Genomic DNA, 26,406 nt, shown 5'->3' with positions numbered 1-26,406 from the left:
AGTGTTTGCACAGCCGGGCCCAGTGTCAGGAGGTCCTGAGTGTGCGGAGAGCTCTGCTGTGTGCGGGGCGTGCACTGACCAGGCCTGCAGTGGAGGTGGTGGCAGGAGGGGGGCCCCAGGCCTCTGGGGGAGTCAGTCAGGGATGGGGACCAGAGGGGACAGAAGCCATAGCCATTGGCTGAAGAAGGACCTGGTCACCCCTCCCTGGCGACCACCACACCGATGATAACCTTCCTGTCTTCAGGGCCCCCCAGGGATCAGAGGCTCCCCCGGGAGAGATGGGGAGCGAGGCGAGAAGGTAAGACTCTGTGGGGTCCCCGAGCCCCCACCGCGGGTCTGTTTCTGAGAAACGTGGACAGTGAGCCCGCGCCGCTTGGGCCTGGCTGGGACCTGGGACCCGGGACCCGGGACCCGTCTCCAGGGACGGCGGGAGCAGGCCCTGCGGCCATTCCCGCTACCCTCACATCAGACCTGGAGCCCCAGGGGCCCCCGTCTGACAGGTGCGGGGACCGGGCCCCAAGGTCCTGAGGTCCCTCGGTCGGCCCGCCAGCTCCTAGCCCGTCGGCCAGGCCCGTCTACCGTGGACTTCCGTTGCTTCCCTGCTACCCTGGCGAGCAGTTAGTGCATCCCACACTCGACAACGGGCTTCACCTACTAGACAGAAGGGAGACACAGCGTCCCCCAAACACCAGCGCCCCAGGGGCCGAAGGGGAGAGCCCATGGCTTTCGTAGTCCCACTTCCTGCGTCTCTCTGAGCTCCGTTGCAGGAGTGTCGCTGAGACCGCGGCTGTCCTGGTGGTGGGAGGGACAGGTCAGGGACTCCGCTGAAGTCGCGCCAGCCCAGGGCAGGGCCCCTCCCCTGCAGCACAGACCGCCCTCAGTGTCAGTGGGCCCACTAGGTGTGGGGTCACCGGGACCCCAGGCGCCCCCCACGCACTTGCAGTGTCTCCTCTGTCGCATGGGGCAGTAACTTGCTACGTGCGGGCTGCGGGGGTCTCCCGGGGACCGCCGGCCCTGGGGCTCCGCAGAGCAGGTGAGGCGGGTGGTGGGCGCTGGGGGTCCGCTGCCCTCATCTCCCGGGTCGGTGGGCCTCACACTCCCAGACAGGCATCCCAGGGACCCCCCAGCTTCCGGTGGATCAGCCACAGAGCCCCCAAAACCCACCCCCTGAGCTCACAGGTGCCTGAGCTTCTTCATGCACTTTCCTTCGGCTCGGGAGTGATCACCTTATCTCTTCTGTTTTGACAAAATGTAATGAGGATGGATGTAAATATTTGTGTCCTGGCGAGAAGGCTGTACTCTGAAAACGTAGAGAAGGAGGCGATTAATTGTGGAGGTGATGATCAGCCATCTCGTGGGAAGTGTCTGGGGACTTGGGAGTGTTAGCTGATTATAAGCTCATAACATCCCTTAAGCGAGGCAGGTGCACTTATTTATCTATTTACTTATGTATTTATGTGTGCATGCATGCATGTACTTTTGGCAGAAAGATAAGACCATCTTAGGCTGCCGTAATGAGAGTGGAGCACCCAGGTTAAGTGAGGGGGGGAATCCTGGCCACCTGCTCTGGCTTGATGGGACCGCCTGAGTGTGAGGGGTTGCGCTCCATTCTGGGCTCCATTCTCTGGTGGTGGCACTGGCACCAGAGAAGGGGTGACCGAGGAGATGGAGGTGTTTTTGAGGAAATCCATGCGCAGTTAGCACTTCCCACCTCTAGAGGGAGCCAAACACCTGGGCTGGGCTGAGCAGAAGCCCGGGCTGGGGGCCCAGGCCAGGCTGTGGCTGTGGGGAGCATACAAATCCCTGCCACCAGGGCGGGTGTTTCTCCTGGCCCCCCCGGGGCAGGTGCTTGGGGACGCGGATCCGCCCCAGGCTGGGAGTCCGGGTCCGTCCCTGGGCCCCTGGCTTTGCCCCTGCTGGCTCACTCCCTCCTCACCCCCCTCCATCGGGGACTGCTGGAGGCCTTCGGGTCCTCACTGGGGCCCAGGGGGCCCTGCCAGGGATAAGCAGCACCCGTGGCTCCGGCTTCGCAGTCCCGCCCGCCCAGTGTTCCGCAGCCGGAGCTGCCACTCCAGCACGAGGCTTTGTGGTCAGAAGGGTGGGCGTTTGCCTGTAGCAAAAAGCCCAGCTCCCCCCATCAGAACCCGAACAGCCAGGTGAGGAAGTGAGACTTCTATTCCTGCAGGAGGCCGAGCAGGAGTGGAGGGCTGCCTGGAGGAGGAGGCGCCCCCGTGGGGGTCCTGCACTGGGAGGAAGGCAGGACTAGAAACTTCAGTGTCCTCCTCGCCCCTGGGCCCCAGGCTGTGTGCATGCGTGGAGGCAGCTCCCGTAGAGGATGGTGGCGCGCCGGCCGCCTTCCAGGCGCAGGCGTGCGGCCTGCCGCCCTCCCCGTGTCCCGGCGTCCTGGTCAGGGCGTCCGTGCGGCTGGTCCCCGGAGGGCGGGGAGGGCAGGCTCTCTCCCAGCCTCTCTCCTCTCCTTGTGCCTGTGTCCTCACAGTGCCTTCCTCCATGCGTGTGTGTGTCCCGATGTCCCCCTCTCAGGAGGACGCCAGTGCATAGTGGGTTACGGCCGACTACTCCACTACAACCTCGCCCTAACTTGATGAATTAGACCCCATTTCTCAGCCGGACTTCAGCCTATGAACTGGGGGCGGGGGGTACACAGGACCACCTATCACAAACCAACAGGAAGTGCATCCATCCTCCCCCTTCGGGCTGGCACACCCTTGAAAGGCTGGCCTTCTGCGTGTCATTGGTGCTGCAAACTGTCCTTGCTTCTTTCCAGGGAGCGGCTGGGGAAGGAGGGAGCCCAGGGCCAGCTGGGCCCCGCGGGGATCCCGGGGCCCCCGGGCCCCCTGGGCCTCCCGGATCAGGGAAGGATGGAGAGCCGGTGAGTTGGGTGCTGGGGGCTGTACCCAGGTCAGCCAGGTCAGAAGGAGAAAAGGAAAAGGGGGAAAAGATGCCCTGGTCGGACTCTACGGGGAGTGAGTCCTGGCTGGTGCGATCGGGCTGGTCAGGAAAGGGTGTGGGGGAGGGGCGGAACACCAGGGTCTCCGGTGCACTGCAGGCCAGGGGGCAGCTGTCCCGTGTCAGGCTCAGGGCCATCTGCTGGGGACACAGAGCCGGACTGGGCTCTGACGTCCAGATAGATGCTGCTGAGACAGCTGAGCGGACCTGTCCACAGCCTGAGCCAGGCGTGGCGTGCACGCAGGGAAGGGGCTTCCTGGTCCATGTGTGAAGTGGCGTTTGTGTGTGGTTCCCCCGGCCTGGGCCTCGCAGTAAACCAGGGAGAGGCTCGGCTTTGGGGTCAGAGGAGCCCCGCCCCGGGAGCAGGCCGGGCCCGGACTGGCGGGGGCCCGAGGGGTAAGGATCGCAGGCGGGGAAGAGAAGTGAGAGACCGAGGGGTTTGCCTGAGGACCCGCAGAGGCAGCAGGAGGCAGGCAGGGTTCTCACCCAGGGGCCCCGTGGCTCAAGAACAGGTGGTTTGCACGGCAAGGCCACGGGGGACTCCGGGACATCTGCCCCAGCCCCTGCAGCACAGGGCGCACCCGGCAGATGCGCGGTGGGTGGGGCAGCACTCACTCGGGGTTCCGTGACCACCCTTGTGTCTTTCACTCCCCCAGGGGCTCCGCGGACCACCTGGACTGCCCGGGCCTCTTGGAAGCAAGGTTTGTGGCCTCTGAACACGCTGTGGGTGATGTGGGTGCACTTGGAGGCAGACCTTGTGTTGTGTTGGCCAAAAAGTTCGTTCAGTTTCTAAGTAAAACTAAGACACATTTTTCACGTTCTCCAATGACCTTATTGGACAACGTACTCACCGTGTTGTTCCACTACCTTCTGCCGTCTTTCAGGCCACGTCATGGTTCCACCTCCCGAAAACTTTTTATCTTTGTGAGCAAATGAGTGTTCTAGATGCCTTTGCCATCTTCCAGGAAGTTGGGATTTTCCCGTTAGGAGAATCCCACCGTGAGCCCCGTGTGGTCCCCTCCACGCACCTCCGTGTTCCTCGCAGTGGGTCGCATCCTCCAGTGCAGGGTCTGACTCCCGCTGCGGCTGGTGCTGGGCCGGGTGTCGGGCCGGGCCCTCCACAGGTGTAGCTTCCCCTACTGCTCGGGACAGCTGCTGACGCGGCCGCTCCCGTGATAAAGCAGCTGCCGCTCGAGGGACTCGTCACACCCTTACGGTGACAATGAATGAGTGTTGAAGTCGGAACTGAGACCCACACTCCATGAACCACTGAGCTTGAGGCCAAAGGTCCTATCGGATGAACCTCGCCCCTCCCACCCCCGGGGGGCGGGACCCACAGCAGACGGGGTCCTGGGAGGTCATGGCTGACCTGATGAACGAATTCACTGGTGACACGGGAACTGAGCTGAACAGGGGTGCGGGGTCCCGTCTTGGGCGTGGGCAGAGTGGGGACACGGTGAGCCCTGGAGGAAGCCGGGAAACTTGGGTGCTGTGGTCACGTGGTGGGGGTCACAGTGTCATAACTGCATTTGGAGCCATGGGTAAGGTTAGTCGGCCTGGAAGGTGCAGGATGACCCTTGGTGGCTGAGGCCAGGCCTGTTGGCCTGGGTGGGACAGTGGGCTGCATGGGCGAGTCGTCCAGGGGCCGGGAGAGGCCTGCTGGGGGGCACTGTCGGGGCAGCGAGAGGAGCCCAATTCCCTGGAACCCGGGCTCCGCCCTCGGGGAGCTGAGCCGTCGATGTTATTTTTCTCTTTCCAGGGGGACCGAGGTGCACCTGGGATCCCTGGCTCTCCTGGCAGCCGCGGCGACCCGGGCGTCGGGCTCGCCGGCCCTCCTGTGAGTCCCTGTTCCTCCAGCCCTTCCTTGCCGTGGGGGGGCCGCCTGGCCTGTCCCTGCTGGCCCCCAGTGCACCCTGGGCCCGCCTGCGGGGACTCGCCTTCCCAGCCAGCCTGGGGCAGGGTGCCCCGGTCCTCGGGCCTGTCCACTGTGACTAAAGCAGGGCCTAGGCCTTGGGTGGGGGGGACCAAGGCCCGTCTGCTTCAAAGAGGGGAGAACAAAACTCACTTCAGACAGAGACTCTGGACAAATGTTGCAAAAACGGAGCGGCAGCCCATGGCCCTGAGTCGGCTGGGGCAGGGCAGGGGCGTGGGGGCGGGCAGAGAAAGCGTGCTTTCTCGTGTCTCCCACAAAAGTGTGTTCGTGACCCACCTCCTCCAGCTAGTGCACAGGTGAGCACCGATGTGCAGTCAGGAAAGGTGTGCATACGGCCCCCAAACTGGTGCTCTGATGAGTAATGCTCATCAGTCGGCTGGTGTGAGCTCGCAGTCCCTGCAGGTGGCGGCTCTCACGACGGTGGGACCTTGGAGTCATAAGGGGTCGTAGAGACCAGTGCAGACCTCCCCCCCCCCAAGCCCCCCGCTGAAGGCTGCTGGCGGGATCTGCCACCAGCCTGCACCCGCGTCCCTCTAGAGACAGAGCACCCTCCTTTTGAAGCTGGCACCGCTGGAGTCGACACGTAGACAATTCTTTGCTTAGAGGGCAGACATTTAGAGTTATGGTGTCCTGTATCTTCCGCCATTGCTTCTGACTCTTCCCTTCGCACCCCCACCCCCTCCCCACCCAGTAACTGGACGATGACCCGGGTGATAGCCTTCTGAAGTCGTGGCCCATCTGTGGTCCTGGGGTTGGGGCTGTCTCCTCCTGTTGGGTCTCTCCTCCGCAGGGACACAGCACCATGTCCACACACCTTCGCTTGCATCCACTTTTCCTTGACGGTCAGGTTGCCCCCCTCCGTTCTTGCAAAGGGCCTGCACTTGTTTCTCACATTTCCAGAGGATGGAGGCCAAGGTCAGGTGCCCGGCAGGTTCAGTGTCGGGGCCCTCTTCCTGGTCCCCAGACGGTGGTCTCTGCTGTGTCCTCACACCGTGGAGTGGGAGGGGGCTCCTGACCCCCTCCCACCCAGCCAAGAGCCCGTCCACCAGCCGCGCGGTGTGTCTCCTCCGTGTCCCCCGTGGAGCGCTCCCGTGGTGGGCGAACCCGCACTGTGTTCTCATAATTCCTGCCTCTGGCCGCGAGCCTGGGCTCCTGACGGCCTGGGCACCTGTGAGCGGGGTTTGGGGCAGATGTGCGCAGGTGGTGAAGAGGGGGCGCGGGTCCCCCGGGGACGCGGTTGCTCCTTCGCAGGAGCACTGCCCTGTGTTGCGTGGTCCTGCCGGGGCCACACCTCCCCCCTCCCCCCTCACGGAACTGTGAGTGTGCTGCCTGAGCGCTCCGTCCAGGCCAGTGTCCTGCATGGGCGTCCCCGCGGACTGAGGTCCAGGGCGAGGAGGGCGCGTGGGAGGTGCCCTCCGGAATCAGCACTGAGGAGGGGGAGGGGTTAATGGGCGATTTCTGCCGTGGCCACGGGGGCTCATCCCCCACGCACCCCCGGGACGTGGAGAGTCACCCTGTGGGAGGGGCCGCAGGACCGGGTGCTGGGCGGCCCCTGCTGGTCCTTGGTTGGAGGCTGCATGCTCCCGGGGGCACTGACTCCCGGGACCTCTGGGCCGAGTCCCCGCAGGAGGGGAACAGGTGGCCCTTCCCTGACACCCGACAGTCTGGCCGGGAGGTGGGAGGAAGGTCACGCCTCCTCTCATCGGTGAAGGACGGGGCTCAGAAACAGCCGCCGCGCGTGCTCCGGTGAACGCCTCGCCCCTGCTCCGCCCACTCACTCTCTGTTGCTCCCCAGGGCCCCGCGGGACCCCCCGGAGACAAAGGACCGCCGGTATGGTATGGCTTCCATCAGGGGCCGGGTCCCGGTGGGAGGGACTCTGCTCTGACCGGAGCAGTTTTCATGTGGGAGCAGCCGGGGCTGAGGGGCGGGCTGTCCCCAGGAAGCATGGACCTGTGGGCAGGCAGGGCCCACGGGGGTCGCGCTGTGTTCCGGCTGCCGTGTCTGGCTTTCCCTGGAGGGTCTCTGCGTCACAGCACAGCTGTGGTTTAATGGATTCATCAAATTGGCAGAAGTGCCCCTTCAGAATGGTGGCTTCATCACCCCCCACCGCATGGCCCTGCGAGAAAGAGGGTGGGGTCTCTCCAGGGTCTTGGGTGGGCGTGGTCGGAGCCTCAGCCCGTGGGGAGGTCGGGAGGACAGGTGCACACAGCTGTCACCCAAGTGCCGGCACTGTGCTGGGCCCTCGCCAGACTAACTTCCCCCGGGACCATTCTCCGTCCAGGACACGGAGGGCCAGCCGGGGCTGGAGCCCAGGCCTGGGTCCCCGTGTCACTGACCCTTCCCCTCGAGGCTCCCGGCGTGGTCTCTGAGTGCATTTCCACGTCCACCCGGGAGTGTAGGGACAGGAGCCCACTCTGAGCAGGCCGGGTCGGACTCCTCGTGACTGCGGGCCGCCGGCCCAGGGAGAGGCCGCTGGGGTCGAAGGAGGGGCCGCCTTCAGCCTCCACCGCAGTGGGCGTCTCCTCCCCTTTCTCCACAGGGACCTCGAGGCTCACCTGGATTCCCCGGCCCCCAGGGACCAGCGGGCCAGGACGTAAGTACAGGGAGGTGGTAGGGGCTCGGCCAGGTGACTACAGACCCCCCCCAGGAGCTCCCCCCTCCCCCAGGTCTCCAGGGAGGCCCGGAGGAGCTAATCTCCAGCACTGGGCCCCGCCCTTCACCTTGACGTTCTAAGTCATTGTCCTTCTGTGCATCGTGGCCCGTGACTCTGTGTCATTCAGTCTGATGTCTTTCGCTGCCATGTTGCGCTTTCAGAACCTCCCGGGGTCCCACACGGCCCCTCCTATTTCCAGCCGATTCTGTTCCATGTCCAGGCGGCCTGTTCTGTTCAGACCGGGTCCAGCTCCTCCCTGGACTTGTCCCTGACCCGCCTAGGGGCGCTTTCTCCCTTCGGGGAGTTCACCGACTCGTCTGGTGTCCAGGGGACACATCCCCTCCGCTCTTACTCCACGGTCTGGCCTTCGCTCAGGCAGACCCAAGCGGCAAGGAGCCGGGACCCTGTGTCTGGCGCACCTGCGGGTCCCCAAGGCCAGGCAGCGTGCCGGGCCCACGCCGGTGATGCGGCATCTGCCCGCTGCCCAGCCCGATGGGTGGCTGTGGCGGGTCCCTACGGGGCAGCCACGCCGGGCTCCACAGCGGTCCTGGCGAACGCTCGGACCCTCGCCTCCCCATCTCTGTCGTCTCAGCGCTCCCTGTGCAGAAGCAGCAACCCCCTCCGCTCCTCCCCTTGGGCCCCCCTGCAGGAGAGAGACGCCCTTCCAGTCCCTCCCCCTACACTCTCAGGCTCTCTCATCGCCCCTCCACCGCCTCTGCCCTCCCTCGGCCGGCCCCCCAAGAAGGGCCCGCCGCCTCCTCCTTGAAGCTGGGCCTGCCGCCCGCGTCTGGGAAAGGGAGGCAGAGGTTTAGGATGGGCGTGTGTGTGCATGCTTGTGAGCACACGCGTGTGCACACTGTGTGTGCACTGTTTTCAGCTTTGCGTCTTGGGCGGGAGTTAGAGGAGGGGTAGCTCTCCATCCTCAACATTTCCCGCGCTCGAACGTCACCCGGGGGGCCTCCCGTGGCCGGCTGCGGGGGGGGTGCGGGGGGGAACCAGGGGTGTGTGCTGGGGCCAGACTCCACGGCTGGGGGTTCTCTCCCACAGAGTTCCCTTGGCAGGTGCAGCGGTGGGGGAGGGTGCGGGCTGAGCAGAGCGCGCGGGCTAATGTTTTCTTTCTTCCTCTCTCAGGGCGTCCCGGGAAGCCCAGGAGAGAGGGGGCCCCCCGGAAAACCAGTACGTCCTCCCTCTGTTCTGCATGAATGTTGGCGGTCGGTCAGTCGGTGGGTCGGGGCTCCAGTGAGACGAAAGGCGACTCTGATGATGGTTCGGGAGACTTTGGAGAAGGGACTTTTTATAAAGCCGTGATGCCCAGAGACACAGCCCCGCGGGGACCTGGTGCCCCCGTTGCTCCCATTTTCAGAGCCATGCAGGAGGGACGGTGGTGGGGGAGGGGCTGAGAGGAGCTGTGGTCGTGGGTTCAAAGCCAAGGTCAGACAGGGGGGCGTGGCCCGGGCAGGAAGGGAGCAGTGTGTCCCCCACCCAGCCTCCTGATGGGGCCCCTCAGAGGGAGGTCCCTGGGTGGGCCTGTGAGAGGGTCCCGGGGTGCAGCCTCCGGCGCAGGGCAGGCCAGACGGGGCTAGGACGTGGGTCTGGGGGTAAGCAGACGGGCGTGGCAGGTGCGCAGCTTCCTCACGGGCCCACTGGCTGAACTTCGCAGTCACCTGCACGCTGCCCAGGTGCCCCCCACCCTTCGTGGGGGCGGGAGAGGCTGCGGCAGCCTGAGCAGGAGCGGTCAGTCCTGAGTGTGGTCCTCGGAGGGGTGGGCGGCCACACTCCGGCCCGGGGTTCCCGTGGCTTCCCCGAGGTGGAGCACTATCACTCTCTGCCACCCCCAGACCTGGGGGCCAGGGCCAGAGGGGCCCCAACCGGCCTCGGACGGGCGCTGTGGAGAAGGGGCAGTGTTGCGAGCCAGCAGGCGTGGGGACCGGAGGGCGGCCGTGCAGGGACGGGGCAGGCGAGCCCACGGGAAGGCGTTATCTAAGAAGGACGGGATGGGGCGGCCATGACTGGGGAGTCCCAGGCCTCGGGACTGAGCCTGGAAACTCTGGTTTCGGGAGCCAGTGCGCACCCCCTGGGCAGAAGCCCCCCCCCCCACCCCCCCCCAGCACATGGCTCCGGAGGCCCCGGGCCCCCTTCCCAAGCCTGGCTGCTGCATCTCAGACGGGCACCTGGGGCCAGGCGTCTAGAGCAGCTGCCCCTCCCCAGTCCAGGCTGCTGGGCACAGCAGGGCCCTGGGAGGCGCGGGTCTGTCCAGAAGGGCCCGGAACCTTTCACGGAGCACCCCCACAGTGGGCTGAGAGAAAGGTCTGCTGGGCGCGAGGGATACAACTCCCTCCCCGCTCCTCCTCCATGGGGTGCGCCCCGCCACCCACACGCCAGGCCCAGGGGAAGCGGGCGGGAGCGTCAGGTTCGGGCCAGAGGGGCTCGGCTGACCCCCGCCAGCCCTAGACCCAGCTGGACCCCTCTGTCCTCTGTGCAAGGGGGCAGAGCCACAGAGTCCAGCCGACGGCGCGGACAGCCAGGACTGTGCCACTCGGTGAGAGAGAGAGAGAGAGAGAGAGCGCGCGCGCACACGAGAGAGCACGAGAGAGAGGGGTTGGGGAACAAGTCGTTCTCACTACCTTTCAACTCACCAAACACACTCTCAGGGGTCTCTGATCTCCCCAGTCAGCTGAGTCCCCTTTCAGGGGTCCCCAGACCAGCCTCAGGCCAGCGAGTTGCTGGAAGGACCCCCAAGCTCAGAAAGGCTGTGACGCTCACGGTTCATTCGTGCCAGCGAACAGAGGCAGATGACAATCGGCGCAGCAATGGGGGCGGGGCCGCGTGCAGGGGGTGGGGACCAGGAGTGGGCCCCCGGGTGTCCTCTCCCCGGGACCCTGGGGACTGCGTTCTCCCACTAGCCGTGTGTCCTCGAGGGGCCTGTGCGATGACAGGGAACATGGGGGGTGCGGCCCCCCAGGAAGCTCAGCCCTGCCCCGGGGCCCAGGGTCTCCTTGGGGGTGGCCGAGGAGTGTGGGGAGTCGGCGTGACTGAGCTGAGTGACTCGGTCTCCAGCCCCCCACAGGCCGAACCCACGCACGGCCCAAGGCCCCCTGGGGGTCCCAGCGCCGGCACAGACGCCCCACGTGGCCTGGGGGCAGGTGAACATGATGCTTGCCAGGGGCGAGGGGGCTTCAAGGCAGCCCCTCGGGAGCTGGCAGGGCCGGACCTGTCTTTGAACGGGCAGGACTTGGCTGGGCGGGGCTGCTGAGTTCATGTCCACGGAGCTGTGCTCATCCCGGGGGGGCGGGGTGGGGGTGGAGAGAGGGGCCTGGGGTGCTGTTCGGAATTCCTGCACCAGGACGCCCCCCTCGGGTGGGTTCCTGGGAGGCAGAGCCTCAGCTGGGCCGGTGCTGGGGTGCCGGGGTGCCCTCAGGAGACACCTGCAGGACTCAGCAGGTGACAAGCCAGTCAAAGCTGTGGGTCTACCTGGGGTCCAGCCTCGGCCCCCCCCACGGGCAGGTCTGGGGCGGGGACAGGGACAGTGCTCTTCCCCCCATAGCCGCCGGCCCCCGGCCCTGGAGCCCCCTGGCATGTCCGGGCGGGGTTCCGGCACCTGGCAGACGGGCACAGCGGGCCAGAGGGCCAGGCAGGGCGCACCCCCCCACCCCCACATCCCCGTTTGTTCCCTGTCCATCCTCCATGTGTGGCCGGCCCCTCGGGGAGATGTGGCATGTCACCAGGGAGAGCTGAAGAGATTGCTTTCAATTCATACTAGCTTGTGAATGACTGATAGCAGCTGCTTCTCCTCACCTGGGGAACCGTGAGGCGAGTCTGCTCCTCGCCTTCCCCAGTGCCTGCATGACCCGCACAGTGCTAGCGGGCCGGGGTTAGGAGGGACCACCAGGAGAAGGGAAGCCAGCAGGAGGACCCTGGGGACCAGAAAGGCCATGCCAGCCAGACTCGGCGGGGACTGGCCTTTGCCATCCCTGCCTCGGGACAGCCTTCTGCCTGTGGATCCCAGGTTTGGGGCATAGCCTGGGCTGTGTGCATGGCACAGGCGTGAGCACAGGTGTGTTACGAGGCACAGCCTGCAGGCCCCACCATCTGGGGCGGCGTGGGGCGTGTGCACGCGTGTCCATATTCACTCACGTTTCCCTCGACAGGGCCCCCCATCGGCGCTGTCCCCGGAGGACCTCAATCTCCTGGTGAAGGTAAGAGCACGAAGGGACGTGCGTGCGCTGTGGCAGTGGTGGGGGGGTGGGCGGTCTCGGTCGGGTGGCTGTTACTGTCTGAACAGCTGTTACAGCTGTAACGGTGGCAGCACGTGCTGAGGACTCACTGTGCCTGGTGACGGGCTCAGCCCGCCGTCCACCCTGGCCGTGGCTGGCCTGGTGTCAGTTTAATTTAGATAAAACCGCAATAAAACTTCAGGCCAGAGGTCGGACTAGCCACAGTCCAAGTACGCCACAGCCCCGCGTGGCTGGCCGCTGGCTACCGTAGGGACGGCGCAGGCGGAGGGCGTCCCCGTCCTCACAGCAGGGGCTCGAGGGTGGGGCTGCGCTCGCCGCCTCCCGTGTCCCTGACTCGTCTGCCCGTGAGTCCGTGAGGCTGGCGCGGCTGGTGAGCTTGTTGGCACGTTAGGAACCCGTGAGGGTCAGTGGCTCCCTGGGCGTCGACCCCCTTCCTCACTGAGCCCAGAGACTGGCCTTTAACCAGGACAGCCGCCTCCCAGGGGCAGCTCAGGTTGGGGCAGCTGCTGGGCTCTGGGGCTGAGGCGGGGGGGGAGCGAGCCCAGGTTTGGGTGGAGACTCAGCACCTGCACGCTCTCTCCGTGGCCGCCCGAGACTCGGGGAGTGGGGCCGCTGACACAGGCCAGCGGATGCTGGATGCCCCCGCGCCCCAGGCCCCAAACCGGAGAGAGCTGGGGGCGGCTGGAGCGAGACGGGGACGGGCCTAGATGTCCCGTCTCAGAGAGGACAGTCTTGCCACGGCGAGTGTGGGGGACGCCCCTCGGCCTCTGTTGGAAGCCTTTGTCGGAACCTCGGGGGAAGCCGGGCCCTGGATTTGGGGTGATAGCCCCTTCCTTCCACCCTGTGCTGCAACAACCCTTGGGCGGTGCCGGCAAACAGCTAGTTCACGCCCGAGAGCGGGGCTGGGGGGGACCAGGAGGGACACGCCGTCTCCGGTCTGGGACGTGTCACCTCTCTGCACGCACACGTGGGGACGCCTTGATGGACACGCACACATTTTATCAAACATTAAGTAGCAGGAAGCACAGTCCGTCCTGATTTTATTGACGAGAGGGAGCGCCCTTTCCGCAGTCAAGGACACGACGAGGAATCGTTATCTGTCGATTCGGTCCCGTGTTTGTGCTGGCTCTCACGAGCCTGCGCCGTGTTTCACCATGAAACCACCGCGCCCTCCGAGTCCAGCACCATCCCAGGGGCCGGGGTTCCTGCTTCCGCCAGGCTGGCTCCAGTCCCCTGCTCCCCCCCATGTCCACTGTAGTGTTTCAGGGACGTGTCTCCCTTCGAAGCACTCTGGGCGAGGTCTAGGAATAGGCAGCTTCCTCCCGGCCCCACCACTCTCCCCACCAGAACTCACCAGCTGCAAACGGCGCCCTCCAGCTTGCGCCCCTCAGCGCTGCTTCACACGCCCCAACAGTGGGCACCTGCCCCTCCCCCAAGTTCCCAAACCAGCCGCTAAAGGGACACGGCACAGCAAAGGTCAGGCGGCGGGTCCGAGTACGGAGCTGATGTTCCATGGAAGGCTGTGGGCTGGCTGTGCGCCGGGCACACAGAGATCAAGCAGCTCCCCCGCCCCTGTCTTCGGAGAGGCCGTTGCTCCTTTGGGCTTGATGTCGGCGCGGGGGCGAGGCGGGGGAGCTACACGTGAGACAAGGGCCCGCGGTCCGAAGCCACGAGGAGGGCTACTCGGAGTGGGAGACTTCCAAGGAATCTTCAAAGACGGAGCACAGGTGACGCAGACGGAGAGAAGGCGGGCCCTTCAGCGCAGCTCCTGTGGGGGAGAGCCTGCCCACCCTGAGTCAGAGACCCGCGTACAGGCCCGGCCACCGGGAGCACCGCCTCCCCGGGCACGATCGAAGGCAGCCCCGCACCCCTTCGGAGTGTGCAGGAGTACACGCACCGGCTTTGTGTCAGCCGACACCGTGTGACCATGAATCCTCAAGACCCATCCCCCCGGGGTCCCCCAGCAGAAGGGCCCCGGCTCTCCGAGTGGCCGCTTTGCACGAGGCGTGGAGGGGTCGCCGCGCAAATTAATTCGTGAGTCGGTCACCTGGCTGCCTGGACTGGGAGCTGTCCGACACTCTTCCTGGTGCCCTCGTTGTTTTCTCCTTTCACCCCTGTCCCAGGAGGGGGGGGAGGGGAGGGGGGGCGGGCAGGGTGGAGAGAGGGCAACCCTGAGATGGGCCGCGGGCTGCAGAGGGGCCGGCCAGCCAGCCAGCGGGCATTGCTGGGCACGTGCTGTGCCCCAAGCCTGAGGGTCCGGCGACAACACAGACGAGCTGGAAAACATGTTCCGGGGCTGAGAGGGGGTGACATTCACTCGAGGGGCAGCACTCCACTGCCCCAGTGATGCCCGGGCACCGTCACTCAGTGCCCGCCTGGACGGGGAAGGTTGCCGGGCATGGTCCGGGCGGGCCGCGGGCCCGGCCAGAGGGTCCCGGGGTCCTTGCCCCCCTTCCTCCGCTTCTCTGGAAACCACACTAGCACACCCGTGGGTGAGGCCTCAGCTTCCGACGCTGTTTTGTCCGAAACCTCGGGGGCAGGGCCTGCGACTCCGAATACTACAGATTCGCGTTAAATCTGTGCTCCCAGATTTTCTGGTGCTCACAGATGTCTGTCTAAGGGTCACTCTGTCGTCATTGTCCTGGGCTGGCCTCCCGGCGGTCTGGCTGGCCGGAAGTAGGGAAACGTGAGGCAGCAACTCACGCGTATCGGTGCTGCCGTCCAAGTTGAGGTTAGGGCAGAGAGGAGTGCGGTCAGGCCACAGCAGGGAGGGTCACTGTGGGGGGAGGGTCACTGGCTGGCCGCCTCGGTCTGCAGGGGGCGGGGCTGCGGCCGCCTCCGCTTCACCAGTAACTGTCTGCATTGTCGCCTCCCCCGCAGGACGTGTGCCGTGACTGCCCCCCGGGCCCCCCGGGCCTCCCGGGTCTGCCGGGCTTTAAAGGGGACAAAGGTCTCCCGGGCCGGCCAGGGAGAGACGGCACGGAAGGGAAAAAGGTGAGGAGGAGAGGGAGACGACAGAGTTTTCATCGTCCTCCGGGAGGAGGCAGGGGTCCTCAGGCCATCTGGTGACTGGCTGTCCTGCTAACTGTGCCTGTGGGTGGTGCATCACCGACACCCTCCGCTCAGGCACCCTGGGGTGGGGTGGGGCGGGGAGGGGTGGGGGGATCCCAGTGGGAGGTCGATGAACAGGCATGTCAGGGCGACACCTGCTGGTGACTCCACAAATGGGCTCCGGGCACTCATCCTTGTTCTCTCTCTCCTTTTCCCCCGCCACAGGGAGATGCTGGGCCCCAAGGCCCCCCGGGGCCCCCAGGAACAGCGGGGGCACAGGTCAGTGGGCCTTCTTGAGGACCGCGAGTCCGCTCTGCTCATCCCGCTGGTTGATCTAAGTGTGAGGAGGACGGGTGTCCGGTGTAGAGGAATGATGGCGTTCAGATCAGAGCCCACGTTCAAGGTCTCACCTTGGCACCGGCAGTCTCGGTGACCTTCGGCAGCGGGGCCATTTCGGCCTGTGTCGGGTTGCTCACGGACAGGCACCCCGGAGGGTGCAAGTGTGTGATGAGCTACAGCACCGGAATGTGCGGTGCTCACTCACTGGTTAAGACAGGAGCCTCCGGAGCTGTGTGGCTGTAGGCACAACCCTTGCCCTCTCTGGGCCTCAATGCTCGCTCTCACTGATGAGAGAGAAAACCCCTTAGAGCCAGGTGAGAGCTGGACGAAGGAATGGCCAAGAGGAAGTGGTGGTTGCTGCTAGGAAGGAGCCACGCCACGTGGGGAGTGTCACTAACTGCCCCGTGAATGACCAGGCGCCCGTCCAGAACCACAGGATGCTCTGTGGTTTCACAGGGCCAGTGTGGGAAGCTGCAGCCGCCAGAGTGAGCGTCTGGGCCATTGGCGCTCCAGTTAGCTCTGTGAGTGCTGGCGTGGGGGCAGGGAGGAGTGGGGGCCAACCTCCCGCCCTCCCACCCCTCCCCCAGCACTGGGGCTCCCCTCCCCGGGGCGCCCCCTGGTCCCTGTGGCCTCTGCTGCTGTGAGCTCCGCACACCGCCACCCCCACATCCCAGAGTGCCCCCCTGGCTCCTCCCGCAGCCTGCCTGCCTGGGACGCGGTGGGCCTCGTGTGGCGGGAGATGCAACACAGGTTTGCGGTTGGAGAAGGAGCTCAGGAGTCAGCCCTGTGGGGCTGGGGTCCCCTCCCTGACCCGGGACAGGCCTCACCTCTGCGCCCTCCGCTTCCTCGGGGTACACGAGGGGCCATAAGAGCGGTGACCCCACTGGCAACATTGCAGACCTCAGCCAGTCCCCGGGTGCTGCCCCCTGAGCCCGGGGGTCACGGCCGCGTGCACGGCCAGGTGTGGGGTGAAGACCTGGGCGGAAGTGTGGGAGGAAGCCATCACCTCAGGAGCCAAGAGTGATTAGACTCGGTGCCATAGTTTTAAAAGTTTAAGTTAATGCAATAGGTTCACGAGAAACGGAAGATGAGAACGTAAAGGTGGGGCCCAACCCTATGCTTGGGTGACTTGCCTCTCGCACCCCCTAACCCCCCTAGCTGCAGCCCCATGGGAGCCTGTTGAGTCATATGTTGATATTTTCTTCGTTTTGAGTAATTTTGCATTAAGTCCAACATTTAAAAACAGCCTTGGCATATCCTGTATCTGGGGTGCTGAGGTATCCCGAGCCTCTTAGCTTGTTTGCCCAAGGCGACTGCCCCGCTCGAGTCACCCCAGGCTCAGCCCCGGGGACTGGGGTGGGGGCTGTCACGTGCACTGTTAAAAGGCAGGCAGGCCAGCAAGCAAAAACACCGAAGCGGTGGGGCATTGTCATGGAACGCATCCAGGTCTCCCAGGCCCTGGCTAGCAGGTGGAGACGCCTGGCGGCCGTCACCCGTGGGCGTGGGGGAGCCCCCTCGGGTTTCAGCGTGCCCAAGACTGCCGCTCCAGGAGCCACAGTGCCCGCCTCAGTGGGGAGGGGACGTCACGGGAGCTTCGGCCCGGGGCCGCGTTGGCGGAGAGACGCCAGCAAAGTGCAGCAGCGTCTGCGCTCTCTCCTGGGGGTTGCCCTGCCTTTCCGGGGTCCCGGCCGGGGCCAAGCGTCTCGCCGGGGGGAGTTCTGCATCTGGTCACTCTGGCCAATCCCTGCGTGACCTTTGCTGTCAGTTCGCCGGCCGCTGGGTGTGTCCTCTGCCGAGGAACGGCCAGGACTCAGAGAAACAAACGCCGATGAGTTACCGGGCTCAGGGGTTTTCCCGGTGAGCGGGAGTCCCTTTCTCCACCAGCCCAACCCGGCTCGAAGTGCCGTTGTCTGGGGACAATGGCGGTGCCTTTGTTCTTCCGTAATTTGGTTCGGGAGAGGGTTTGTTCCTTTGCACACACGGAGAAAGCAAAGGAAGCTGCCATCCAGCAACAGAGCAAAAGTGAATTCGTGCAGCCTCAGAATAGCAGGGCCCTAACTTCTCTACTTGAGACTCCATGGCGACCTTGAGGTGTCCCTGGGGCTTGAGGTCCACCCCACAAGGGGAGCCCCGGGGCAGTTACAGCCACAGGCCTGGCTGCCCGCATTGTAACGTGGTCTGCTGCCGTGTTCAACAACGTCCCGGGAGGTAGAGACACTGACCCACTTCACAGAGGGGGAAACTGAGGCTCAGCAGGGCGAGAATGCCCGTGGCACCAAACCTGTAGGAGGCAGAGCCCAGGGGAGCCCCTGCCAGTGCGTCCCGGGATCCCCACTCTTCAGGACCCGGTCACACCGGCCCTGGGGCCTGGGCGTCAGCACCAAGGACAGCTCCCAGGGCCCCTCCTCCTGTCTAATCCCACCTGCGGTGCTGGCCCGGGGCAGCGCCACCCTTGGCCGGGAAAACGAGTCCTGGAGAAGTGAGGTGTCCAGTCTGAGGACTCACAGGCCTGCCTTGCTCCGCGACCTCCGGCCCAAGCCAGCCTCTGCCCTCTTCGCCCGTCCCACGCGCCCCTCCAGGCAGCAGATGGGAGCATGGGGGGTCCTGTCCTCTGTTGAGCTTCACGTGTCAGGCAAAGCTCTGCGAGATGTGCGGACCTGAACACGGATCTGTGAACCGAGACGCTGCCGGTGGCGAAGCACTTGGGACCGTTGCTCATGCTCTTCCGCAGCCCGAGGCCCTGGGTGTGCCCTGGTCACAGCTGGCTGCGCGTGCTCGCCTGCAGTGGTGACTCCGCATGCGGCGGGCCGGCCTCCCCAGGACCTGTCTCGAGGATTCACAGCAGCTCTCGCTGGTGGTGGGGTCTGGGGAGGCTGATGCTGCGGTCGGTCACAGAGCCGCACTCCAGGCCTCCGGAGTGTGGGCCGAGGTCTGGAGACAGGGACAGCTGTCAGGACTGTGGTTCAGGTAGGGGAGGAGGGAGGAGCAAGGTGGTCATCAGAGCAACGGCCCTGGGAACATGGATTTCCACGGAGTCAGATGTGCAAACCTCTCCCGGGCAGGAAATGCTGGTTATTTTATCCCCCACAGAAAGCATGTGGTTCCCTGCTCACCCACACACCCACCAGCCGGGGGAGGGGATGGTGAGGATCAGAGACACTGTATGAGCAGGAGTCCCTGGCTCTGTGCACGTTGTGCACGGTTCTGGGAGGCAGAGCTAACCTGTCCTCTGCTGCTCTCAGAGCTGCCAGAAGGGGCCCTGGAATCCCATCATGCCTGGAGGTGACCCGGAGCTGTGACCTGCGTGCCCTCTCCAAGACCAGATGTCTCTCTTCACCCGTAGCTGCCTCAGTCCTGAAAGATTCTCACCAAGCGTCCCCTTAACGGTCCCCTTCCAAGCCAGGAGGTGCAGACAGAGACGGGTCAGGCACGGGCCCTGGCTGCCAGGGCCCGACACTGTGCTGGAGAGCAGAGACCTACCGGCCGGCAACTCTCGGAGTGGTCAGACTGGGGCTGGGGGCCACCCAGGACGGAGGGGACCGCCTGGGCCTTGGAGGCCAATCAGTTCTCCAGCCCGGCTCTGCCCCTCACTAGCTGAGTGAAATCTGCTTATCAGTGACAGGATTCGGGAAGTTTATTGGGCTTCTCCGAACCTCCCGCCTCTCACCTGGTCTACCTCGCAAAGAGGACGGAAGGAACATCACCGAACATGGGGACTGGCTGGGCCCAGAGGCATGTGGGATACTCAGAGCCCTGAGCGGTCCCCATAGCTGCTGCTGTTTGAGGTGACGGGAATGGTGACAGGCGGCCTCAGGTGTCCTATCTGCACACTCCGTCAGTGACCCTACCCGGTGGAGCAGTCTTCCTGGCGAAATGCAATAATGTAGACACATGTTATGTTTTTCTGCATCAGCCCAGGCTGTTCACAGCGCGGGGCGTGAAATGGGGTCTCATTCGGAGAGCGCTGGCCCTCTCTTCCGGCGGGCAGCGAGAGGGCTGGGGGCAGCTGAGCTGGCTCCGATGCCGGCTGCAGGGGAGAAGGGGGCAGGGACTGCAGCGGAGGCCCTTGAGCTGCTGACGTTCCCATTGCTGAGGGATGAGGATTGGAACCACCCCGTGCCCAGACTGAATGAAGGCTGGCATGTGAAGGGAAACCATTTACTTTTGAAGGCGATTGTCCCAAATGTCAGAGAACCAGCGTGGCATCCAACATCGGTTCCTTTCGTGGGGACCGTGGCGCAGCCTGAAGGCGGTGTGCTGGCCTCGTAGACATGAAAGCCGCTGAAAAGTGATGGCATGCAAATGTGTCGGGACAAACACTCTCCCCTCGGAGCCTGCTTTCCTGCTCTGCACGATGGCGGTGGCACTTGGTGGGCACCAGCTCACCGAACTCTCCCAGCATGCCCGGGGAAGCTGGTGGGGGGGTGGTGTCCTCGGGTGGCTCATCGCTGATGAGCTGCCGGCCGACGTGGGGCAGCGTGGATGGAAGGAAGCTCGGCCTGATGCTCTGGGGACAGAACCAGGGGCTCGGGCCTGGGCAGGGCCTTCGTAGGTGGGCCCCCCTCCCTCCCACCTTCACCCGCCGGATGAACAGGCTGAGAGCGAGGAGGGAGCCGTGGTCTCCTCAAGGAGGCAAAGATGCGAGCTGACAGGCCTGGGGCCAGAGCCAGGCCTGACTCTCCGCCAAAGACTTAATCCCCTGCATAATGCATCCTTTCAGAGGAACTGAAGTGTTGTTTTTCTTAAATAGCATTTTACTGAAACACATTTTTAGCACAGTTGAGTGCAGAGCCAAAACAGGTGAGAGTTAAGAGAGATCGGAACTTTTGAATGTTACTTTTAGAGTTAGTCTGCAAAAAATGTTTCTGGCAGGTTGCATGTCATGGATGTTTTTATACCCACAATAATGACGATGATGGTGATGATGGTGGTGGTGGTGGTGGTGGTGGTGGTGATGGTGATGATGATGATGATGGTGGTAATGATGGTGATGATGATGGTGGTGGTGGTGGTGATGATGGTGATAACGGTGATGATGGTAATGGTGATTGTGATGGTGATGATGGTGGTGGTGGTGGTGGTGATGATGGTGATGATGAGAAGAATTGATAGCTAATGTTTATCGAGGGCTAACCATGAATTTATCACTAGCTTAAGCACAGTGTAGACCTTAGGTCATTTAATCTTCACAACTTCCTGACAAAGATGCTGTTACTACTATCCTCACTTCAGAAGGAGACAGGTTAAGTGCCTTGCCCATGACACGTAATTACTAAATGACAGCGCCGTGGCTCACATGCAGAATGACGTAAAATGACCTTTTGACCCAGCATTTGCTGAGCTCCGAGGGCGCTGAGCTGCACACGGAGTGTTGCTCACGTTCTATCTGATCTCGTTCCCCTAACACTCCATGGGCTAGACTGTCGTCATCTTCTCTCTATGTTGTAGGTAAAAACGACAGCTTAGAGTCCAGATGACCAGCTCGAGGTCCCACGGGCACTGAGGGAGGGGGCAAGGGGCACATGTCCAGAGACCGTCTCCCTCCTGGGCCCACGGCCTGGTGCTGCCCGTCCACCACCCCCACGGCTCCTCACCCCTCGTCATCCCTCGTCACCCCTTCCCTGCACACGGCGATGCTCATGGAAGCCGTACTGACCTGCCCCATCCCTTGCCACACCCACAGTGTCCCACTTTCCTCCTAGCTGGCCCTCCAGCCGCCCCGCACTGTGGCCAGTGGGGCCCTTCTGATGTCCAGGGCCACCGCACGGCCTTCCGACGGTCTCCGGGGCCCTCGAGTCGTGTTCAAGGGTTGACGCACATGGCTGTCCAGGAAGTGGGCTCTGCCTGCCCCCCGCAGCCCCGTTTCCACTGCCCCCACCGGCAGCCCGCAGCCCAGCCACACCATCCCACCAGCAGGCGTTCAGCCAGACGGGGTCTCTGTCTGCTGACACCCCGGCCAGGCCACGGGGTGAACTCGATACGGGATCGGTGGAGAGCGGGGTGGGGGTGCAGCAGTGCACGGGCAGGTGAATGGGCGCCCGCCCCCCCAGCAGAGCGCCCCCTGACTGGCTTCCCTTGTCCTCCCCAGGGGAGCAGAGGGGAGCGTGGAGCCACCGGAGAGGCTGGGCAGAAGGGCGAGCAGGTAAGGGCTTCGTAGTGGCTCACGCGCCTGGAGGAGAGCTGCTGTCTGTCCTCGGCACCTTTCCGCCGTTTCTGACATTGTCCCTTGTCTCCTGTGTGTGTGCAGGGGGGGCTTTTTTTAAGCCTCATTTTCCTGGCTCCCACCTGAATCCTCTGGCTGACCGTCACCTTCCTCCTCCTCAGTGATCTGGGGAGCCTGCCTTTTTAACAACATTCTTTTGGACTCTTGCTTTCAGGGCTCCTTGTCCACGGGAATGGCGGCCATTTATCACAAAGCGTCCCTTTCTTTCCTGCGACGCCCCAGGTGTTTCTCACGTTCCCATCCCGTGACGCACGGGGCTGTTGTAGTGCCTGGCAGATGCCCCTGCTGGGCTCTGTGCATCCAGCCGGGCTGGACCGCTTCTCCAAAGGCGCCACAGGGGGGCGCCAGCGATGGCATGCTGCTCTTCCCGCGGGTCTGAACGTTGCAAGTCCCCTCACCTGTATGCAGAGCCACCAGCTGCTGCTGCTGCTGCCGTCCCAGCTGTGTCAGCTCCCTGGACGGCCTCTCTGTGGCTTGAGCTGACCACCCTGTGCACTGCTTGGCTGCTGACTCCTTGTGCCGGTGTTTCCTTTCCTCTCTCCCACCTGCCCTCACCCTGCATGTCTTGCTGTTCGCTGCGCCCCCAGCCCGTGCTCATGGTGCACCAGCTCCGTGCCGGGTGCCGCACGGGCTCGGAGACACAGGGTGGGGGTGCGCGGATCCGACCCTGCAGGGCGTTCACCCCGTGAGGGGGCGAGGCACTGGAGCAAGGGGCGGAGGCAGAGAGGCCGAGCTGGGTTCGAGGTCCGAGTGACGGGAGGGCTCAGCGGAAACCCCCCACCGTGACCCTGGAAACCAGCATATGGTTGGGTTAGTCTCGTGAGGATGGGTGGCTGGAGGCAGTGGACCCATTGCGAGCGTCCCTGCTGGTGTCTCCGGTGGCCGGGGCCGGGGGTGGAGGCGAGGGGAGTCCTCTATTGCAGGGTGGTTCGCTGGCTCGTGGGAACTGCTGTATGAGGTTAAATGCCCTTTCAGTGCTCTTTACACTGGGACTTGTCTAGCGCTCTCTGTGATACACCCGGAGCCCTCCCCACATGGGGACATGAACCTCTCTCTTAAAATAACCGTGTCATTGTCACAGTGTGGAGATCATACTTCCGTCAGCCTAGCCAGTCCCCCGTGGGCTCACGTTGTGTCTCCTGCATGTATCTCTGTCTGCTGGCGAGCCTGCGTGACGGGCACTCCTTGCCCTGAGCCTGTCACCTGGCACAGCGGTTTCATCTGTCAGGGCCACTCTCCTTGCCCGTGTCCTCACGCCCTCCCCCACGTCCTCACGCCCTCCCCCGCACGCCTTTCTTCACGCCGATTGGAAGCAGGCCCCTTTCGGGATGGGCGTGCTTCTGTGACTGTGGTCGGCTCCTTTGCCGGCCCACCAAAGCCCCAGCGGGGCGCAGAAACGGGGCTCCTCTTGCCCGCCCGGGTCTCCATCCACGGTGCCCCTGGAGGCAGGGTCAGGCTCTGGGCTGCCGCCTGACCTGCGGCAGGCGCACGCAGCCGTCCACGAGCCCCTTTAAAGGTCTGCCTCTGTGTCTCCTAGGGTCACCCCGGCGTTCCAGGCTTCATGGGGCCCCCAGGGAACCCTGGACCACCCGTAAGTCATCCTCTGTCGTCCTCTCTGCTTTTGACCTTGTATTTGAACATACTCCCATTCTCAGTGGAGATGGAGCTGTGCTGGATGGACCTCCTGTGTTAAGGAATAAGCTGACACCTTACAAGTCCCAGGGGCCCTCGGGGGGCAAGAGCAGGGGCCCTGGGGGGCATGGAGGGACAGTGGAATCCAAATGCTGTTGGCACTGGGGGCCGTGGGCAAGGGGGAGACTTGGTGGGTTGGTTGGTTTTTATCCAGCCGGGAGGTGGGAGGCCTGAGACAGCTGCAGGGCTGGGTATTTTTTTTTTTTTTAGATTTTATTTATTTATTTTTAGAGAGGCAAGGGAGGGAGAAAGAGAGAGAGAGAGAGAGAAACATCAATGTGCGGTTGCTGGGGGCCGTGGCCTGCAACCCAGGCATGTGCCCTGACTGGGAATCGAACCTGCGACGCTTTGGTTCGCAGCTCGCACTCAATCCACTGAGCTATGCCAGCCAGGGCTAAATCCAGTTGTTTTAAATGTACTTTTTAAAAATAAATGAGTCTGATAGGGCATCTTTACAGCAAACTCATGACAGGCGAGTCGCCCACAAAGTGGGACAGCTTTCCGAGTGTCCCGGGCGCCTCTCTGAAACCTTCGCCGCTCAGCTCACTGTCCCTGCCCGGGCCTCGCCTCAGTCCCTAACTGCCCCAGCGCTGCCGCCTGTACTTTCGCGGGCAGCCTCGTGGGGGTCCATCAGTTTGCTCTCGTTTAACTCGTCGCCCCGTCCCCGGTGCCCTGGGATCCGGACGCCGAGCAGACCAGCCTCCCTGCAGCTCACCTCCTGGTGGGCGTGAGTATTCTTCCTCTGCGTCATCGGTGGGGCTCAGTCCCACTTCAGCTCGGCCCCGGGGTCCGGGACGCCGGCAGCTCTTGGCCGATTACTGTGGCAGGGTCCAGGTTGGCAGCCGCAGCTCCCCACCCGGCGAGGCTTGGACTAGGTGTGCAGTCCCCACCCCGGCAGCAGCCCGGGCGCAGGGCGGCCTGGACCGCGGGCGGTTGGCTGTCAACACTAGCGGCACCCCTCGTTTTGTGAACACGGGCTGGGCCCTTCCCCAGGGGGGCAGACGCGGCCGAGTCAGGCTGCACCCCGTCCCGGGACTGTTGGACACGGGGCCTCAGCCACATCGTCCAGAGCCGTGCCCAGCCCCCCGTGGCCCCAGGCCATGGGGTGGCCGTCTGTGTGGCCCTAAAACTCTTCCAGAACCTGGCACAGCACTGGCACTCAGTGCACATGTGTGAGTCACGTGAACCAGGACCTCTGGGACAGTGTCAACGACGCCCCGTGAGACCGTGCTCGCTGTCCCGTGGCTGGGCTGGTCTGCAGCCTTCCTGGCCTCGCGCTGGCACACAGCCACGCACCCAAGACCACTCTGTCCTCAGCACGGCGGCGACGGGACCCTGCAGTGGGGAGCCCCGGGCGTGCGCCCTGGTGCGGGCCCCGAGACACAGGCGCCGACTGCGTTCTGTCCGTGGCTCAGAGGGAGCGGGGCATCTTTGTCTCCGCTTCACACGGGCCTGAGAGGCAGAGGAGCGAAACCAGCTGCCTGGGACTGAGCAGCTCGTCACGGGAGAGCCGGGGTGTGCCCCCCGCCCCACCCCTGCCCGGGGAACTGTGGCTCTGGGTGGGGCGCTCCTAACGACACCCTCGCTTCCGGGCTGAGGACAGCGTGAGCGCTGCCTCCTGCATCCTCACGGCCTGGCGGCGTGGGAGACGCCCCTCTCCGCCCTTTCCCGGACGAGGCACGGAAGCTCGGAGACCTCGCTCCACTGGGCCCACGCCGGGAAGACTCGACGTGTGGATTAGTCTGAAGAGCCTTCGCCTTTATCCCCCAGCCCGCTTCGCTCCTAAACCATGTGTTTATTTAAGAAATATTTCCTGTCCACCACCTACAAGACACAGCTGTAATTCCCCAACACATAAATCAGTGAGCACTAGGATGTCAGAGGGTGGCCAGGCCTGCGGAGGAAAACGGGCGGTGAGGAGGCAGAGGCCTGTGTTGTGGGTGTGGTGGGCAGACAGGGCCCCCCTGGGAAGCTGAGACCTGAGGCGAGAGGCAGAGGGGGCGGGGCGTGGACTCTGCCGCATGGGGATCGGGCCGCAGGCAGATGGAACAGCATGTGCGAGAGCCCTGAGGCAGTGGCGTGTAAGGCCCGCCCCCCACCGCCTCCCTGTGCACTGCATCGCTCCTGGTTTTCCGTCCATCCGTGCACCCCTCCACCTGAGCTGACTCGAGGGATGCCTCCTTCTCTCCCTGAAGATGAATCCAATTGCTCGTTTCTTGCCTTCTTTCTGGAAATGTCCCCTGAGAGGATGGAAAATGTCCCCCGTGGAGTGAGACCATCTGCTGTCGTCTTGGGGACGACGGGCTGGCACAGCTGTGTCCCTTCCTGAAGTGTGGCTGCTGTCTTCCCAGCATCCTTGTGTCTGGGAGCCAGGCCCAGCCCCCCGGGGAGGGCTCGGGATGGGGGGCTGCGTGCTGCTCATGCACGAGAACGGCCCGGGGCCTCTGGGTGTGCACCAGCCTCACTCTCGGCCTCGTCGTCTGCAGGGAGCGGACGGAGTCGCGGGAGCTGCTGGACCACCAGGCATCGAAGGCCCCCCGGTAAGTCCCTCGGCAGACGGGGTCTGCCCTCCGTCTGTGTTCGCCGTTCCCACCCGGCCCTGGCCCTCCCACCTCCGTGGCTCTCATGTCCCCAGGGTCTTGTCACTACCAGCCAGCCATGGTGGGGGGGTGGTCGGAGGTTTGGGTCAGAGGCTTGGGGAAACGGCCTGGGAATCTGGGACAGCAGGATGCAGCTCCAGCCGGCACGGACAGGCGTCAGGCCCAGCCCCATGTCTGCAGTGGGGAGGCTGGGAGCACGCCCATCCTGAGCCCGCCCCCGGCTCTCTCGGGGAAGCCCGCCGGCTGGGAGGCAGCTGCCGGTCTCCAGCTGTTCCGGAGGCCGGCGTAGGGTGGAAAGGGGGGGCCGTGAGCCAGGGTGGTGACGCCACCGCTGCTGAAGCTGCCCCGGAACCCAGGCCGTGTAGCTCGGAAACCACGATCAGAGGCGCGGCCCGGAGCTGCGCGGCCCTCCCTCGCTGGTTTCCGTGCCCTAAGTGAAGGGCCAACCTCAGGGTGGCGGGTGCCAGGGCAGCGGCCCCTGTCTGCTCCGTCACCTAGAGGACAGCACGGCAGATGGGTGTCCCTTACCTCGGCCAACGGCCCTGCATGTCGGGGTGGTCCAGAATCACTGTCTCCACTTTACAAACAAGGAAAGTGGGGACCCATGGAAGCAAAACCGCCAGTTCAGGGTCACATGCTGAGGAAGGGTCAGTGCCAGGCACAAACCCCGTCTCCGAGTGCTCAGGGTCAAGGTCCAAGTCTGGCCCGCAGG

The 26,406-nt window shown here is 64.2% G+C and overlaps 1 protein-coding gene across 1 annotated transcript in view; it reads left to right on the top strand.

Annotated features, from left to right (window-relative positions):
• Positions 1-26,406, top strand: part of LOC114514439 (collagen alpha-1(XXII) chain-like) — a 63,611-nt gene that overhangs the window by 12,469 nt on the left and 24,736 nt on the right. Inside the window, exons 4-16 of the mRNA XM_036031681.1 lie at positions 245-298; positions 2,786-2,890; positions 3,624-3,668; positions 4,727-4,804; positions 6,696-6,731; positions 7,441-7,494; positions 8,686-8,758; positions 11,703-11,750; positions 14,670-14,783; positions 15,066-15,119; positions 21,268-21,321; positions 22,940-22,993; positions 25,581-25,634. Coding sequence (XP_035887574.1) covers positions 245-298; positions 2,786-2,890; positions 3,624-3,668; positions 4,727-4,804; positions 6,696-6,731; positions 7,441-7,494; positions 8,686-8,758; positions 11,703-11,750; positions 14,670-14,783; positions 15,066-15,119; positions 21,268-21,321; positions 22,940-22,993; positions 25,581-25,634 — 823 coding nt within the window. The remainder of the gene's footprint in view (positions 1-244; positions 299-2,785; positions 2,891-3,623; positions 3,669-4,726; positions 4,805-6,695; positions 6,732-7,440; positions 7,495-8,685; positions 8,759-11,702; positions 11,751-14,669; positions 14,784-15,065; positions 15,120-21,267; positions 21,322-22,939; positions 22,994-25,580; positions 25,635-26,406) is intronic.

This window comes from Phyllostomus discolor, chromosome 7 (genome assembly GCF_004126475.2).
Source record: "Phyllostomus discolor isolate MPI-MPIP mPhyDis1 chromosome 7, mPhyDis1.pri.v3, whole genome shotgun sequence".
Classification (NCBI taxonomy): Eukaryota; Metazoa; Chordata; class Mammalia; order Chiroptera; family Phyllostomidae; genus Phyllostomus; species Phyllostomus discolor.
This window is presented reverse-complemented; position numbering and strand designations above follow the sequence as displayed.